This window comes from Pipistrellus hanaki (assembly GCF_964339955.1).
Source record: "Pipistrellus hanaki genome assembly, chromosome: 3".
Classification (NCBI taxonomy): Eukaryota; Metazoa; Chordata; class Mammalia; order Chiroptera; family Vespertilionidae; genus Pipistrellus; species Pipistrellus hanaki.
Window position 1 is genome coordinate 78,903,758 of NC_140505.1, and position 19,398 is coordinate 78,923,155.

The following is a 19,398-nucleotide window of genomic DNA, read 5'->3' on the forward strand; positions in this document are numbered from 1 at the left end:
TGAACAGAAAATGAAAGGAATTCATTTTGAAAAGTTAAAGAGCACTTAAATAGTTAAGTATTTCATGAGCAGATAGGGCAGTTTATAATTATTTATAAACTCTTGGTAGATATTCTCTTTCAGCCGGGACCGGTTTGGCTCAATGGATAGAGCGTCGGCTTAGGGACTGAAGGGCCCCGGGTTCTATTCCGGTCAAGGGCATGTACCTTGGTTGCGGGCATATCCCCAGTAGGGGGTGTGCAAGAGGCAGCTGATCAATGACTCTCTCTCATCGATGTTTCGAACTCTCTATCTCTCTCCCTTCCACTCTGTACAAAAATCAATAAAATATATTTTAAAAAAAAAAATATTCTCTTTCAAAAAGTTCTATTTAAGGAAGAATTTCAGCTGTTCATGAGGCAAACAATTGTCCAAAATACAATTACATCCTTTACTATAACTTTTACACTTTAATCAAGACAGTCTCTTTACTTAACTTGGTGCTTTTTAAATTCTGACTTACCCATTCATTGCCTTCCTTTTTAGAACAAAATGTGCATGTCTTCAAATGACAGCAAGGAATGCTGAGATTTACTCCTTGACAAGAGATAAAATAGCCATTGGATATAAATATAAAAGACTACAGAGACATATACCTACTGGGTAATATACCTTAAGGATTTGTTGCAGGGTGTTTGTATCTTTGAAGGTGGATACTTTGTTATTGTGGTCTATAGTCTTATAGATGTTAAATCTTAATATTTTTGTACCAAAAATTTAAATTAAGGAATTAAAAATAACAAACCTGCATATTGTTTTTGGAAATTAAAGTCAGAGACCACACATGTATCATAAAGGGTATAATCAAACAGAATATGCATCTGCTTTGAGTCTAGCTCTTGTCCCTCTAGAGTTAGCCTACTTGGGGCAGCCTTTTCCTCATTAAGAAATATCCTAGAGATATTGGGAATTTTCACCATTTCAAGGTTGTTATTAAAAAACATGTTTCTTCCTAGACATTGCTTTCCCATACATTTATTTCTTAGACATTCCTATACATTTTTAAAGAGCTGATATTTACTATGTGCCAGGTATTGTCCCAATAAACTTGACTCTTATAATCTTCACGAAACAACCCTATAACATTTTATATACCTATCATACATATACTTGTGTGTTTGTGTATCTATAATATATAGATATTATATATTATATATACTATCATATAATCCCCATTTTAAATATGGAAAATGAAAGCACAGACATGTTAAATAACTCATCCAGGATCACACAGCTAGTAAATGCTGGATCTATGTTGGGAACTTAGGCAGTTTAGCTTTAGGAAACTTCCTTCACACTTAGTCTGTGATTATTAGTGAGGTAGTGCTATAAAGTGCTTTTTGTTTTAATTTAGGATGCCTGATTGATTTTCTCTTGGATATTTTATTGACAGCATTTATGAATGCAGCCTGTTGTGCAAGTGTAATCGACAGATGTGTCAAAACCGAGTTGTTCAGCATGGACTTCAAGTGAGGCTACAGGTGTTCAAAACTGAGAAGAAGGGATGGGGAGTACGCTGCCTCGATGACATCGACAGAGGGACATTTGTTTGCACTTACTCAGGTAAAGCAAGGGTTTATTTTCAAATTACTGTAGAGTAAAATCTACACTTCTGAATTTCCATTTTACTATACAGGGCCATTGAGTTCTTATAGCAAGGATAAGATTAATAATATAGAGGAGGAACATCAGAGGAAGGAGTGTGACTGGAAAATTGAATTCTAAAGGAAGAGATGCTTTAGCAGGTACCAGATGTTTCAGAAAGGCTCAGAGATAAAATTTGAGTTATTGTGTGAGGCACATTTTTTATTTTTTTATTTTGTTTTCATGACTACAAATGTTTTGGAATAAGATAGAAAACTTTTTAAATAGGAAAACTAAATTACTGAATTATCAATGAAAAACTACCTTATTCAATGTTTTGAGCTATTAGAATTTAATAAGGTAATTTTGTAATAAATACCTACATGTGGTGATTTAGGCAGTGACTTTAGGCAGCATACTCCATTTCAGAAACCCTAGAGAGTTTCTCACATTCTGCAAAACTTCCCAAACCAGGGTGTTACAGCTATGCAGTTACTGACTCTTTAGCTCCACAAACCCCAGGCCAGACATGTCAGTCTCCAGTATTCTTTCTTTTTTTTTCTTTTTTTTCTTTTTTTTAATATCCTTGGGTAAGGACTTTTTTACAGAGAGGAAGGGAGAGGGATAGAGAGCTAGAAACATCCATGAGAGAGAAACATCAACCAGCCGCCTGTTGCACACCCCCCCTGGGGATGCGCCCATAACCAACGCACATGCCCTTGACCGGAATTGAACCTGGAACCCTTCAATCCACAGGCCAACGCTCTATCCACTAAGCCAAACCGGTTTTGGCAGTCTCCAGTATTCTTGATTAATTATTCCAGAATGTCAGCAAAGATCCTTACTCTATTTACCAGGAAATGAGAGTTAAGGAAATGTGGCTCTAGAGGCAGTCTAAAGGAAATGTGCTGGACTGAGTATTTACAACTAGGCAGCAGGGACCATAGCAGCCTTTCATTTGAATTTCCAGGTTCACTTCACTGAGGGCAGGAATTAGCAGAATTCAAAGAAGTCACACTTGGATCCTTGCCACTTACTACTCTATAGACATAAAATATAGCTAGATGGTTGTTTCTCATATTTCTCAAAATAACTTTGATGAAAGTCTGATGCCTATATATAAAATGCCAAATATTATGCAGGAAGAATTGTCTTTATCTGCTTAGAAAATGCAACTAAGGAATCTCTGATCCCATTACTAACTTTGATTGGTAATTGTAATTTTGAGTTCCTGGGAGGGGGGCGGGAAACATAAACTTGAGACTAAGATTTTAATGTTACACTGAGACTTAATATGAGAACAATAGGCACATATCACTACAGATTTAAATAGGTAACTTTATAAAAAGTATTGTGTTAAATGATAAAGCATTTTTAACTAGACACCAAAGTTGTAGAGTTCACTGCTCTGATTTTCTAGAATGCTTTCTGATTTATATTTTTATTTTATATTATTATAGCTGAATCTTTTCTCTTTCATGTTATACCAAAACAATAAGTGTTGTTTTTTTAAATGTACTATATTTTTTCATATACTGGAAGATATAAAATTTCTTACTGGTCTCTTATTATTTCTTGCAAAGATTTTTCTGGGACATGAATGTGTTTATCTTCATTCTAAAAATAAGATACACCACACAGGGTTCTTTAGTAATGGAGCATAATAGAGACACCCTTTTGTTGCTTAGCAATTATTATATTATCTTCTGTCTTGCTAAACTCCCTTACTTTCTGCTAGGAAGATTACTAAGTAGATCTAACACTGAGAAACATGATACTATTGGTGAAAATAGAAAAGAAGACAATATTATTAAAAACGTGTTTTCAAAAAAGAGGAAAATAGAAGTTGCAGATTGTGAAGTTGAAGTTATCCCTTTAAAATTGGAAACACATCCTAGAAGTGCTAAGACTGAAGAATGTCCACCTAATAATCCAAAAGAGCCTGTTACGTAAGTAAGATCTTAGGAACCCAATCAAAAATTGATCTGTATTGTTCAAGAGTGGTTGTTCCATTGTCTGTCCTTCCTTCCTTCCTTCCTTCCTTCCTTCCTCCTTCCTTCCTCCCTCCCTCCCTCCGTTCTTCCCTCCCTCCCTCCCTTCCTTCCTCCCTCCCTCCCTCCCTCCCTCCCTTCTTTCCTCCTTCCCTCCCTCCCTCCCCTCCCTCCCTTCCTCTCCCTACTCTTATATTCCTCCTGTATATAAACTTGCTTCACAGTTATAAGTTTAACACTGAGAAATCAAGGACACTGAGATTTAAAAACCTAGTCAACACTATTTCTTCAGTGTTGCATTTCTGGAGTTTAACCTTTAAAAACTATCAGGTTCTTTATGGATGTCGTGCTTTGCAGTTATGTTTGTTTTCTATTACCATCCTATTTCCAGTACTTTTCATTATTTTCTTTCTTTTTTTTTTTTTTTTTTTTTTACATATTTGAAAATATCATTGACTTTAAAATATATGAAAGTCCAGCAACCAAATGGTAGAATGATCAGAACAACTGGTCCACCAATCACTGTGATGCTCACTGACCACCAGGGAGCAGACACTCAATGCAGGAGCTGCCCCCTGGTGGTCAGTGTGTCACTCGGCTGACTGGGATAAGCGGTGCACCCACAACAGGAGCAGCTGCTCAGAGGGTGGGTCCACAGCCCCTCAGCTGACCAGGAGAGCAGTGCTTCCACAGCGGGCCAATCCCCCCAGGCCATGCCCCCATCGTGCATGAATCCGTACACTGGGCCTCTAGTATTACTATATTCTCTTTTGGTAAGGGTGAGGAATAGATACTATTACATTAATTCTTAATGGACATTTCTCTAACATTGATATTATCTAGAATAACTTTTTTTTCTTTTCAGAGAAATGAAATGTAACAATATTTCAAGAATTCAGTATCATTCAGTCATTAGAACTCCAGAAGCCAAGAGAGCCATTATTCAACCTGATGGGAAAAAGATGGTAAAAACTGCAAAATGTAGATGGGGCCCTTCTGAGAATATTAAATTATCTCACCTTACTATCTTTTACTTAGTTCAAATTGTTTGTGCTATTTAATAATGTGTAGGAATTCTTTTACTGTTTTAAAATGGATGTACTGTTGAAATGTTAATGACCACATTTTATTTACTTATTATCCGCAATGATGCTTAGTATGTTCCCAAACTTAGATTTTTAAGGAAAGTATTGGTCATGATCTGGCAGTGTGATCCACTGAGACTGAGGGCCATCCTTTTCTGTGAATTTATAGAAGCTAAAGTATTTGAGTTGATAATAATAATAAGAAGAAGAAGAAGAAAAAGGATGAAATAATTTAGGTTAAGGAGATAAGGTTTTGAAATGCACGAAATAGAAAAGTTGCAACCTAATGAAAGGTCATCCAGAAAGCAACATTTTACATGATGGCCGCTGAAGGTACACTTTTCAATCTAGAATAACTAGTCAGAGACTGTATCTTAGAGACAGAGAAAGATGCAGGAAAAAGAAGAGAGGCGGACATGACAGTAGTTCACATGGAGCTTTGATGAAAACAATAACTCTGCTTTGGATAGTGTGCAAATTTTGCCCTCTGCCTACTAACTTTCAGTAGGAATATCCTCAGTGTCATACACATAATTATGAAGAAGTTGAGCCAGGGGATCACACTGAGCTGGACTTGAACTCCAGCTCTGCTGCTTTCTAGCTGGGTGACATCTCCTTTTATACATTTCTTTATCTGTTAGATGAGGATAATAGTATCTAAAGTCAGGAGGATTAAGTGAGCTAAACATCAGAAACATGTTTGACACTCAGGTTAGTGCTCAATAAATGTTGACCATTTAAATACAGTAGGTCCGCCGAAACCGGTTTGGCTCAGTGATAGAGCATCAGTCTGCGGACTGAAAGGTCCCAGGTTCGATTCCGGTCAGGGGCATATACGTTGGTTGCAGGCACATTCCCGGTAGGGGGTGTGCAAGAGGCAGCTGGTCGATGTTTCTCTCTCATCGACGTTTCTAGCTCTCTCTCTCCTTTCCTCTCTGTAAAAATCAATAAAATATATATTTTTAAAAAAACTTTAAATACAGTAGGTCCTCAGATTACGGTGGAGAACCGTTTCTACGGCATGACGTAATGCGATTTTCGCCGTAAGTCAGAACCCACCTATGTAAGCACATACGTCACTCACATGGAGCACATACACAGCAGTAATGAAGTGAAAAAAATTTAAAAGATAACAATTCCTGACCTTTACTTGTGGTAAATAATAAAAAACATAAAACATATATGTACAGCCCTCACTGGTTTGACTCAGTGGATAGAGTGTCAGCCTGCAATCCTAAGGGTCCCAGGTTCAGTTCCGGTCAAGGGCATGTACCTTGGTTGCAGGCACAATCCTCAGTAGGGGGTGTGCAGGAGGCAGCTGATCGATGTTTCTCAATTGAGGTTTCTAATTCTCTCCCTCTCCCTTCCTCTCTGTAAAAAATCAATAAAATATATTTTTAAAATATATATATACATATATAGATATATACATGTACATATGTTGAAATGACGAAACCTTTTTTTCTTTTTTTGTAACTAAATGGGAGATGTCAACATAACCACGAAACGACATATGTTGAGTCCAACATAACTCAAGGGCTGCCTGTATTTGAATAACATTAATGGTCAACTTTTACTGAGCAGTTGTGTCATGTGTTGTGCTAAGCAGATAACACTTTTTAAAAGTCATCACCATTTTAAGTCACGGCAGTGTCTACAATACATAAAGATAGGCAACTTATTTAATCATTTTTGGAAGTAGAAACTAGCCAGAGTGTTTTTATCCAAATTCATAGCCTGGTATCAGAATTGAGGGATACAACAAATGTATTTGACTTTTATTTTGTATTTTAATGCTTTGGCTGTTTTTTGGTCTTCATAGCTGTAGCTAACTGACATGTCTACACGTAGAACAGCCAGAAAGGCTCCATCACTCCTAAGTTTCCTCAAAACCAGCATAGTAGCTATAGCCTATGAAGATTGACACTTGATAAAAGAAGCCTAAGGATAAATTAATTCCTTTTTCTGACCTAGGAGTTAACATCTTCCTTGTTTTCTTTTAAGGGATTTGCTTCCTCAGAATCTATCACCTTTGAAGATAATGATGGATTTAAACCAAACCAAGTACATCTGAACTCTAAAGCCGAGGAAATGAAAAGTAGGCTTTGTTTAACTCTAGGCCTGCCTCTTCTGCCTTTTTGTCTCTTGCTCAATATCTGTGGCTCATTTTCTTAGACTCCAAAACAAACATGCTACATTCATCACAAATGTTACTGCTTGTCTAAAATTGAAAGGTCGGCAAATTATGTTTGTGGGCCAAATCTAGACTACCATCTATTTATGTATGGCCCATGAGCTAAGAAGATTTCTTTTTACCTTTTTGAATAACTGATAAAAATGAGATGAATAATATTTTATGACACTTGAAAATTATAGGAAATTATCAGTTGTGTTCATAAATAAGTTTTTATTGAAACATAGCCACATTTGTTCATTTACATATTGTCTCTACTTTCACACTATAGCAGCAGAGCTAAATAATCATGACAAAGGCCATATGGCCAAAAAAAGCCTGAAATATTTACTATTTGGACCCTTACAGAAGTTTGCTGGTCCCTCATCTTGATGCCACCAGTGACCTGACATGGCAGGAAAGAGTGGGGTGGACAGCTGTTAGATTACAATGTCCACGTGTTTTCTGTGGCTTTGGAGGCATTGTCCAAAGCAGCCGTCTCCTAATTTGTTTGGGGCTCCTTTAAAAATATGCAGCATTAAGGAGAAAAAGAAAAAAGACCACAGTATTTTGCTGCAGTATTCCAGCCAACACTGCTACTGGAGATGCTCAGCAAAAAGTGAAAATATTGCTATCTTGAGTGCTTGTATTTCAGTGTTTCCATCCCTGCCATAGTGAATATTACAGCCTGACAAACCTGGGTTTGTCACTGTATCCCTGAGTGGGGAGACATTGCTGAGATGACTAAGCACTTTTGAGTTTCCTTATATCTGCACTCCATTTCTCTGCCTGGTCTCAAAGGATGGAGATTGGAGGAGGCAAGGAAATTCCTTGACAGAAAAGGTCTATCAAGAGAAGGCATTTATGTATTGTAATTATTTCACCATTGTAAGGGAGGTAAATATCTCTTCCTCTTCCTATCTTATGTTGTCTGGCTGGCGTCCTGTAAATTAGGCTGACAAAACAACGGAAGTTTATTGCCGTCATCGTGTGTATTGTACATGTATCACATGGGACTACAGCAGTCCCCCTTATCCACTGAAGATTCTGAAGACAATTTGCTGATTGAATCATGTGCTATTTAAGTAATTCTTATGTCAAAGAGGCATATTTTGGGATGACATATTCCGATTTCCTTCACCATTTAATGCATGTGAATCAGTTGCATTAAATGGTGAAGGAAATATAGAGAGTTAGAAACATCGATGAGAGAGAGTCATTGATCAGCTGCCTCTTGCACACCCCCTACTGGGGATATGCCCGCAACCAAGGTACATGCTCTTGACCAGAATCGAACCCGGGACCCTTCAGTCCCCAAGTTGATGCTCTAGCCATTGAGCCAAACCGGTTTCAGCTAAAGTATTATTGTTTGTAAAAGTATGATTATTGAATGGTCATCTGAAATACATACCAAACACTAATGTGTACAAAGCCTATAGCAATACACTGGCTATATAGCCATGGTCGGCAAACTGCGGCTTGTGAGCCACATGCGGCTCTTTGGCCCTTTGAGTGTGGCTCTTCCACAAAATAGAGTCTATTTTGAAGAGGTATCATTAGAAGTTTAAGATTAAAAAATTTGGCTCTCAAAAGAAATTTCAATCATTGTATTGTTGATATTTGTCTTTGTTGACTAATGGGTTTGCCAACCACTGCTGTAGAAGATGGCTTAGGGTCTTTTCAGGCCTTTCTTGGTGTCTTAAAGGCCTGGAGTGTTCCCTGTTACAGCTGTTTAGAATGTACTTAGCCTTGGCTAGATTCTTCAGTTGGTTAGAGCATTCTGATACACCATGGTTGCAGGTTTGATCCCTTGTCAGGGCGCATAGAAGAAGCAACCAATGAATGTATAAATAAATGGGACAACAAATGTATCCCCCCCCCTCTTTCTCTCTATCCCCCCGTCCTCCCATCTCCCTCCCTGTCTCCCCCTCTCCCCCCCTCTTCCCCGCCATCTTCTCTCTCCTCTCTGTCCACTTTCTCCTGCCCCTTCCCTCCCTCCTGCTTTCTCCCTTACACTCTCTCTAAATTCAATTTTAAAAAACTTAGAATATACTTAAATTCACATTCCAAAGTTTAAGAGAAATAAGTCGAGAAGCAACATGTAAGTTCATTAAAAGGCATTGTTACGTAGTAGAAAGAAGGCAGACTTTGGAACCAGACATTTCTGAGTGTGTTACCCTATTTCTTTATTATTATGGGTCAGGTGAATCCCTTAATCCCTCAGAGGCTCAAAGTTTTCATATATAAAATTGGGGTGCTGTCTACTGGTAATTAAAGCAACTAGCATTTAATTAGCACTATCGCTTAGCCAAGTATGTTTCCTGACGATTCTTTCTAAAATGTTTATTAGCAGACTCAAGCTCAAATCAAGTTAAAGATTCTGAAGACAATTTGCTGATTGAATCAGATGTGATAGATATAACTAAAGGTAGAGAAGAAACTTCACCAGGGGGCATATATAACCAGGCAGCCACACTGGATTATCAGAATATTATGAAGAAGTTTGAGGATCAAATACTAAAGGCCCAAGAGGAAAACTCTCCAGCATCTCAAAACCAGTATGTCTTTTGTAATAAAGAGTTGCCAGGTGAAACCAAGAATAATACTTCATGTGAATCTTCAAAGTTCAGTAAAGGAAGTGTATTTTTATTGGATGCCACAAAGGAAGGAAATGTGGGCCGCTTTCTTAATGTGAGTATCTGGGCTGAGATTTATATTTCTAAAGAACTTTTTTTGTGTGTGCTTTTTAATAAAATTATAAGGAAAATGTGGTTAACAAATTCTAATGCCAGATTACTTGGATTAGGATGCCAGTTTTCCACTTGTATGACCTTGGGCATGTTACTTGACCTCATACCTTATTTCTTTTCTGACTTCTGTAAAATGGGGCTAATTATGTAAAGTGCTTAAACAGTACCTGGCACTTTGTTAAACATTTGCTTAAGAAAATTATATAAATGGTATGTAAGAAAATTATTTACATTTATTGAAATACTTGTTACTTTCAAAAATAATCACAGTGGGACACAGAATAAGTTTCTCTTTTGAGTCTTATATAATACAGTAACTCTTCTTCAGAGATGCCTCTAATAGTTTAAAAAAAAAAAAGTCAGTTTTAGGTATTTATTTTACTTTTAGTAAGTTTTTTTTTTTTGTGTGTGTGTGTGTGTGTGTGTGTGTGTGTTTTTAATATATTTATTGATTTTGTACAGAGAGGAAGGGAGAGAGATATAGAGCTAGAAACATCGATGAAAGAGAGTCATCGATCAGCTGCCTCTTGCACACCCCCCACCGGGGATATGCCCTCAACCAAGGTACATGCCCTTGACCGGAATCGAACCCGGTCCTTTCAGTCCCCAAGCCGGCTTCGGCTACTTTTAGTAAGTTTTGAGTGATTTCATGGCTTAGTGTAGAAAACCAGTTCATTTATCAGAGTATTGCATTTAACTATACTCTTTTAGTAAATTCCGAAACCTTAGTAATTTTCTATTTATATGTATGTTTGAGATATATGTTATAAGATTTATTTCATTTATATAGAGATATATTTATGATTCCTTTGATTTTAAGGTTAACACTTAAGACTCCTGTTATCTTCATGAGAAGAGGAGTAATTTGTATTAGTCATATCTCTTGTGTAAGGTGAAATTGACATTACCTTGTGACTTCTATTCTATCCTGCCTCCTACTACCATGTTTCCCCCAAAATAAGACATCCTCCGAAAATAAGACCTACTTACAGGTTTCCTTCTAAGTGAAATATAAGGCATCCCCGAAAATAAGGCCCCCCTAGGCTAAACTTGAGAGATTTGGTCCACTAATTATGAAAGAAATGGAGTCACAAGAAATTCACCAGGAAATTCAGGATTTGGATTGTTATGATGTTCCAGAAGATGATGACATGATTGTCATTGAATAAATGAGTAAATTCTTGATACTGTAGGATTCACAGTTTGTCTGGTTTGTGTTGACAACTACTGTACTACCGTACCGTATACAAGTAATAAATTTCCTTTATTTTCATTTAACAATAAATGTGTACCATATTCTTCATGGAAAAATAAGACATCCCCTGAAAATAAGGCCTAGCGCATCTTTGGGAGCAAAAATTAATATAAGACACTGTCTTATTTTCGGGGAAACGGTATCAGGCGTTATCAAAGAATATATGGTCCCAGGAAACCTATAAGGGAAAGAAATCCTTTTCAGCTTTTAGCACCCTTGTCTATATAGTCTCTCCAGTCTTTAGTGACTGAACCATGGGGAACAATCTGTTTGAGAGCTAAGCCAGGCCCTTCTGCATGCCTCCTGATCTCTGGACCCCACTTTGTCTGCTTATCATATCCCAGAGTGAAGAGTCATGGAAAGAGGACAAGGACTTTGATCCCTTCCACACATCCTTTGGAAAGTCCGTGATAGTACACTGTCCCCTGGATGTGGCCTTAATTGTTCTCTGTTGTCTGTATCAGAGCTCTGCTTCCTCCCAGTGGGGAGGGATTAGTGGATAGGCAGCCTTGACTTTTCCCCTAAAATAAAGGTGAAGGAAGGGAACCATGAATGGTCCATGGTTCTCATAAGTGTCGTTTGACATCTTTAAGGTAAACTCAATGCCTCTTTAAAAGTGACATTTGAATGGTTTGAAATTTATGTGCACTGACAATTTTACATGTAATTCAGCTGCCATAAGAAGAAAAAATATTCTTAAGTTAGGAAATCTTTAAAACCAAAGAGCTTGCCTGGCGAGCATCACTCAGTGGTTGAGTGTCACCCTATGAACCAGGAGGTCACGGTTCATTTCCTGGTCAGGGCACATGCCTGCCTGGGTTGCAAGCTAGATCCCCAGTGTCAGGCATGCAGGAGGCAGCCGATCAATGATTCTCTATTATCATTGATGTTTTTATTTATCTCTCCCTCTCTCTTCCTCTCTGAAATCAATAAAGATATATTTTAAAAAATAAGTAAAACCAAAAAGCTTTTTTCTTGCTAGGAGAATCTGCTAATATGGCTTGTTTTGTTTTGTTTTTTTCCTAGTTAGAATACTTGATTAACAAGAAATAGAATTATCTCTTCTCTTTCTTTGTCCCCCAACTGCTGTTCTCTTATTCCATTTTGACTACTTCGACACTGCTGCCAGACATTTCAGGAAATCCATTAAGTAAGGGTCCCCAGGAAAGGACTCTCCTGGCTTTATTTCCCATCAGTTATGTTGAATGTTGGCTGTACCTACACAATTGAATTGGCTTCACCTCTTCCAGTCAGCACATTAGCCAGGCCCCTCCTTTGTTTGTAGGGGGGGGGGGAAGGTTCTTTTTTTCTTTATCTTGCTCTTTTTTAAAATTTAATTTGTCTACTTAGATAATACATTTATATGATTTAAAAATTGAAATAAAATAATAAGTCATGCAGAATACATATATATAGCTAAACAGAATTCTGTTTCAAGGTAGCTCTAAGCCTGCCAGGTAAGCACCAGGAGGGAAGCCCATTGGCCCAAATTAAAAACGTGTGGACAGGAAGTTAGCATCATTGAAATGAAAAGCTTGCCCACATGTTTAAGGAATATTATGGGGGTTTGATTCTTTTATGAATCTGGTGATGGATGAATGTGTAGAGATGGCATAGAACAGTATTAGAATGGGGTGGTAATAGGAGGAAATAGTATCATCACGTGTAGATACTTTTGGAACAAGTATAAATAATGGTTTTGTTCAGCAGTGCTTGCACGTGTCCCCTTTCCAAAGAGCCTCTTCTCACTATGATGTAAAACTCTGGTTATACAGTCTTTCATATTAAACTTTTATGTTTTGTTAGAAAAAGAAACATACCTTGAGAAATACTATACCCACATTTACCATACCACTTATAGAATAATTTTTACTTTCTCTTTCGTTCTTATAGTTTTTCTTTTTTTCTTTTTTTTAAAATATATTTTATTGATTTTTTACAGAGAGGAAGGGAGAGAGATAGAGAGTTAGAAACATCGATGAGAGAGAGTCATCGATCAGCTGCCTCTTGCACACCCCCTACTGGGGATATGCCCGCAACCAAGGTACATGCCCTTGACCAGAATCGAACCCGGGACCTTTCAGTCCCCAAGCCGACGCTCTATCCATTGAGCCAAACCGGCCTCGGCCTTATAGTTTTTCTTTATGCAAATATAAGTATGTGCCCTTACATAAAAGATAGCATATTCTTGTCACTGCCCTATTCCATGTTTTTAAATTAACAATATACCTTGGAGATCTTTTCATATCAGTACACAGAGGGAGCTCCTCCTTTTTTTGTTTCTGCTCATAGCTGCATATAATTCTATTTTGATATACCAAAACTTGTTCAACCAATTCTCTTTAGACTAGGGCCCAGTGCACAAATTCGTGCACCCTGAAAAGAACTGTGGACTGCAAGGCTGCAGTGGGCACGGGCAGGTCTCAGCCCATCCTCCACACTCCCACCTGGCCCCTCCCACCACAGCCCTGGTCCCCTTTCTGTGGGCAGCCCCGCTCCTGAGGGCATGCTGCTGCTACCATGCTGGTGGTGCAGAGCAGTGGGGGCCGTGCCAGCGGCAGGTGCGAGTGGGTGCGAGCAGCGGCTGCTGCCCCAATCGCCCCTCAGGGGTAGGTGGAGAAGCCCTCGGGCGATTGGGACTGGCTTCAGTGCTGGCTGCGGGTGAAAGCAGGGCCAGCACTGGCAGTGGGTGCGAGCGCTGGGCAGGACCACAGCATGCAGGAGCTAAGAAATTTCAGTAACTGCCAGAGGCTCACCCCAATGATGGGGGCTGGCGCCCACCTTGGTCTGGTGGCCCTGCTCTCCTGTTCCACTATCCCACCGTGACCAACGCCTGCCATGTTCCCCACTCTGCCGCCTTTTGCCAACACCCGCCATGTTCTGCACGTGGCCCTGGTGGTCAGCACACATCATAGTAACCAGTTGTTTGGTTGTCCTGCTGTTTGGGCTATTTGCATATTAGGGTTTTTTATATATTTTAGGGGGGGGGCGGGGGGGTTGTTTTCAAACTTTTACTGTTAAAACAATGTTTGACTAATCTTACGCATAGGTATATGTATAGATATGTCTGTAGAATACATTATCAAATATGGGATTATTGAATTAAAAGATACATGCATTTATAATATTGATTAATCTTGACAAATTATCTTTAGGGATTTATACCATTTTGCATTTCTACCAGTAGGATATAAGAATGTGACAGACTTTTCTGAGTGGATTGTAGTGAGCTATGTTTTACATATTAGTCAACAAAAAAGAAAGGGAAACAAAAGTAAGCGAGCTGTGTTGGAAACAATGGTGTTCTAATGCGTCAAAGCACAAGGCGTCAAACTGTGTGCTGTATGTAACTCTGCTTTAATTTAATTTTTTTTTTTTTTTTTAACAGCATAGTTGTTGCCCAAATCTTTTGGTACAGAATGTTTTTGTGGAAACACATGACAGGAATTTTCCATTGGTGGCATTCTTCACCAACAGGTTTGAAATTTTTTATGATATCATTATGAAATTGTGACTTTAAAAACAACAATAGAAGAAAAAAAGAAACTAGACAGAGGGACAGGGATGGAAGCAAAAAAAAAAGAAAGAAAAGAAAAGATATGTGCTATGGCCTCTAATATCTAGTACCCCTAAATTTAGAATTATCCCAAACTCTTCCTACTCAGCAAAATTTGAAACAGCTGAAATTTCAATTATTATTTCTTTTTAGAACTAATGCCTGAAAGGGCTAAGAATGGCAGTTCTCACCCAGTTCAATTCAGGGGATAAATGTTGCAAATTGCTATGTGGGCATTATGTCTACATTCACACACCACACTGCAGCCTCATCACATCACAGGTTCCTTCATAGATATTGGCAGTTTTGTTCTTTCTTAGGATTTTAGCACATTTGAAATAAAACTCAAATGATTATTCTTTTAATGAAAGAGCAGTCGTAATTGGTGGGTGTCAGAGAGAATAAACATATTTTTGAGGATGGTTAATGATGTTAACATGAAAATTAATGTAGTCAAGTTTGGTTTATTGATGTTAATTTATTTTTTTTAATTTCTACTTTCTAGATATGTGAAAGCAAGAACAGAATTAACATGGGATTATGGTTATGAACCTGGAACTGTGCCAGATAAAGAAATCCTCTGCGAATGTGGGTTTAATAAGTGCAGGAAAAAAATAATATAAATTTGTAGCTAATGCCTGTTCATGAAATTAGCTTATCAAACTGAAATTAGAGCCATACAAAAGAATGCTCAGTCATCAGTGGAATTTAGTTTTTTATTCATTGAGAGAATTCCTCAGTCTCCTCTTGTCAAGGGGTTCATTTTTGTGACTTAGAAATGCTAGCAACAAAATAAGGACAGTTTCATACACATAGGTTATCTCTTGAATCTTACCGCTATTCAACTTTACATGAGTAAGATGGAAGTGTGTATTTTCTATGAAATACTGCTATATAACTTGTAATTTATTTGTAAACTATAAAGAGAAACAAATGTTACAATAGAATTCATTTGTTCTTGTTTTTATTATTGTCTTTGAATTCATGGATCCAAATGGCCACATTTCATGACTTTGCCTACAAAATTCATTAATGTTTAATTCCTGGCGACAGCGTGAGGAATGGAGATAGCTCCGTGAGCACTGTCGCCTTAACCATTGGAGGGAAAAGGGGTGAGAAGCCCTTCAATAGGGAAGAGTGTGGCAAACTCTTTGACGTGAAACTGCTTTCCTTTAATACAAACACAGACAGGAAAAGAGGGAATAGAAACTAGAGGAATTGGAAGATATTTGTTCTAGATTGAGCCATAAGAAAAAGAAATCAGGAAGTTAGTCAGACTTGGCTTATTTAGGCTTCAAGGGATTGTGCTGGGCAAGAGTTTAATTTAAAAAACAAAACAGACCTGAGCTTCAAGTCTGACACATCCTCTTGCATTCTCCTGAGTATGTTGTGCAAATTGGTTTTCTGGAGAGAAAGGGAAGGTTACCTAGTCCCAACCTAGTGGAATGGGGGCTGGAGATCTCCAAGAGTCAAAACTAATTTTATCCTTAACAAAGATGTACCATATATTCATTCGGCTGTCAGGAACTTACCCCCGTGCAACCAGGATGGGAATACTAGCTCAAGGAAAAGTAATTACAAGCTTTCATTTTTAAAAGATCATGTTTTTTGGGGGGTTTCTTTTTTTTCTTCTGAACTTGAGGGGTTTAATTTGGTTACCTTTCAAAGTTCATTCTAAGTTGAGACCCAATTTAATTTCTTAAAAATATTGAACTAGGTGAAAATTTAACTTGAAATTGTTTTAGAAACCATTTTTGGGAAATGGAAAACCATTCATGGGAAACCAAAGAACTAGAAAAAGGGCAAAATATTATAACCCAACAGCCTGTAGACTGATGAGGAAAGTTGAGCAGTCCATTTCTTCACAGTAAACATGCAGGAATTAGTGCACTAAAATGAAGTGAAGACACTTGATCAGCATGGGAAATAATTTTGTGCAGAAATCCTGATATCTTAACCTGCTTCAGTCTGTATTGGTTTACAGCTATCATCTTCCATTGGTGTCCTAGAGATCCCCTTTTTCTCTCATGTCAAATCTGTTTCCAGTTATATCCATTATTTCCTGTTTCCTTGGTTTACTTCCACATATTGGTAAAGCACATCCTTCAATACCTTTTGAAAAGGAAAAATGAGAGGTAAATATTTTGAAACCTTGCATATTTGAAAATATTGTACCATTACACTTGTTTGCTATTTTGACAAAGTATAGAATTCTTGAGTAGCCTCCATTTCCAATTTTGAAGGCATCTGCTAAGCTTTCAGTGTTGCTGCTGGGAGGTTTGAAAACATTCTTGCTTTGGTATCCAGGGTTGGATGTCAGATGCCATTCTTTGTATATAGAACCAGTTTTTCTCTTTCTGGGAGCTTACAGCATTACTTTGTTCCAATGGTCTGTTCCCGGTAAGGGTTCGTTTTCATCCCTTATTCTGGGTGCTTGGTGCGATCTTGCAAACATTGTCCTTCAGGGAAATGTTTTCTTGAATGACTGCTCATCTGTTCTCTCATTCTATAATAGAATTCTTGTTATCCAGATGGCAGACCTCCAGGATTGGTTCTCTTGTTTTCTTTTCTCTTAATTTCCAGCTCTATCTTCTAGCTCTATTTTCTAGAAGACTTCATCAACTTAATTTTCCAATTAGTCTAATGTGTTTTTTTCTGGTCTCAGGTTTTTTATATCTAGGGCTCTTTTCTTCCCTAAATGTTCTTTAATAGTATCTTTTTTTGGTTCTTGGTTGTAGTATATCTTTGAATACAGTGTTTGTGAGTGTACATACAAACCTACATTTTTATTTCCTTTGTGCATATTTTTGTGACCTCTAAGGTTCATTTGTTTGTTTTCCCTGCATGCTTCCTTTGGTCTTTGTTTTGTGTGTGTGTGTGTGTGTGTGTGTGTGTGTGTGTGTGTGCAAGCGTGTGTTACAGGCTTTCTTGGTGATGTTAAGGTCTATTGCTTAAGAGTAGAACACTAAAATGCTAGAAGTGATAAACTGAGAGTGGTGGAAGATGTTCAACTGCTTCACAATGACCTTTAGGACTTCTTGTTTGCCTGGCAAGGAATACAGGCCTAATTCTGAGATATTACAGTTTGGTAATATTACCGTAATGAAGTGAGTGTCATAGTAAAAAGCAAGTGGTAATCTTTTTGCTGATGGAAGGTCTTGCCTGCAATTTGTAAACAACAACAAAAAAAACCCACAAAACTCAATACCTATAAAGTGAATAAAGCTAAGTGGGGTGCGCTTGTAATTCTTCTGTCCACCTGCTTGAGATGCAATAAACTTGACTGTAGGCATCCCTTTTTTTCTCCTGTTTTGCAGCCCTGTGCTCTTGCTTCCGTAATCCAGTTATGTATTTGTCAAGACTATCCAGCTTATTGTTTTTAATATTCTATTTTCTGCTGTCCCCAACTTGCCTCTTTTCCTCTTTAAAGTTTGCTCAAATTGCAAGATCTCCAGAAGTTTTAATTCCTCAGCAATTCACCATTATGTGCTGCTTTTCCAGAACAACTTTCAACTTTATGTCCCCTACATGTATATTTGTTAACATTGCACTGAAAACCTCCTCTTATATGGTGCTGTGTACCCATAGGTGCTAAATAAAGGCTTGCAATTGCTAACTGCAAATTACAGTTAGTTACTTCTGTGTCTGTTTATGATAGATACACACGTAATGTGTTAACGTAAAAAACACAAACAAACAAAAAACACATTGAAATCTGTAAAGAATTTTTGTGAATTTATTTGAGGCAAACTGTTGACATATGACAGAAAGCAGAACCTCAAGGAATTGAGATAATGCTCCAGAGAATGGCAGGTTACATTTGTATTTATACATTGCAATCAAAGGAGGGACGTTGATGGGTTACATGAAATTCACTGGTGATAGGTTAAGCAGGTGGGATAAAACAAATGGGGTGGGGGGAGCTGGGTTTGGATAAAAAGTAAAATGATGGACACATACTTAGATGGGTGCAGGAACAATTAGCATGATAAGGAATTTGTGGTATCCTGGTGCCCACCACATTTGGTTGTGCCCCAGTGTTATGCCCAGATTTCAAGATCCCCAAAGAACACCAGGGAGTCAGTCAGAGTCAGATGTAAGAACAAAGAGCCTTTTATTCAAGCTCCAGGCCGGTCTCTCTGCCCTTAGGGACTCAGCAGCAAGATGCAGAGAGCCTGGAGCTCGGAACATACAGCCTTTTTACAGGGCTTAGGGTTGGGTGGTGGGGTGATGCCCGGACCACTGAGTTGGCTGGTTCCGATTAGTGGGTTGAGAGCCAGGGTCCAGTTAAACAGGGTTACTTCCCTCTGCATTTCTATTGGCTGACTTAAGGGTGGGGTGGGTAACTGACACAAACCGTGTTCTAAGAAAGAAGGCCTACATGCTGGGAAGGGGCCATGAGGCCATATCTCGAGACCTGGCCTAGTGTCAGCACTGATGACTATCTGGGGCATAGTTCATGGCCTCTCTGGAAGCATGCTCACAAATTCTTACTCTCTGACACCAGAAAAAGGGAAGTTACAAGTTACCCAGACATTTCAAGGGTATGTTATCATAGATGCAAAAAGTCAGATGGGCTCAGCTAAGGTAAAGGTTGACCTTGTCCGTGAAGATACTGGCCTGTGCCAGTGTTTTGGACAGGTTCAAGCCTCGACTAATAAGAAGGCGCAGTCCTCTCGTGGCCACGTGCAAATCCCAGGGTGGGGGCAGAGCCTCCCAGCACAGTCATAGCCAACAGCTGCTGTAAGCTGGAACCTGTGGCCCAAACACGTGGTCCCCCGCGCCTGAGTGATAGAGTTCAGGTGCGTGTAGTTGAGTAAGATTGAAACCCACAAAAATGTTGTAAACATCTTGATCACACCCAGCTTGTGGGGTGCACCGCTGTCTCAGGAAGCGGCGTGTCTGTCTGCTAAGCCTTTCAGCCGCCCCCACTCTCCGGTTCCCTCTCCGCCATCAGGCCCGGCA

The 19,398-nt window shown here is 38.6% G+C and overlaps 1 protein-coding gene across 8 annotated transcripts in view; it reads left to right on the forward strand.

Moving 5' to 3' along the window:
• Positions 1 to 19,398, forward strand: part of SETDB2 (SET domain bifurcated histone lysine methyltransferase 2) — a 93,244-nt gene that overhangs the window by 31,397 nt on the left and 42,449 nt on the right. For 7 of the 8 annotated variants that reach the window (XM_084879328.1, XM_084879333.1, XM_084879330.1 and 4 more), the window contains 8 exons: positions 526 to 642; positions 1,433 to 1,602; positions 3,362 to 3,572; positions 4,480 to 4,579; positions 6,704 to 6,797; positions 9,223 to 9,563; positions 14,266 to 14,354; positions 14,939 to 15,021. In XM_084879328.1, the coding sequence (XP_084735454.1) occupies positions 526 to 642; positions 1,433 to 1,602; positions 3,362 to 3,572; positions 4,480 to 4,579; positions 6,704 to 6,797; positions 9,223 to 9,563; positions 14,266 to 14,354; positions 14,939 to 15,021 (1,205 nt within the window). The remainder of the gene's footprint in view (positions 1 to 525; positions 643 to 1,432; positions 1,603 to 3,361; positions 3,573 to 4,479; positions 4,580 to 6,703; positions 6,798 to 9,222; positions 9,564 to 14,265; positions 14,355 to 14,938; positions 15,022 to 19,398) is intronic. The other variant, XM_084879332.1, reaches the window with a different exon arrangement.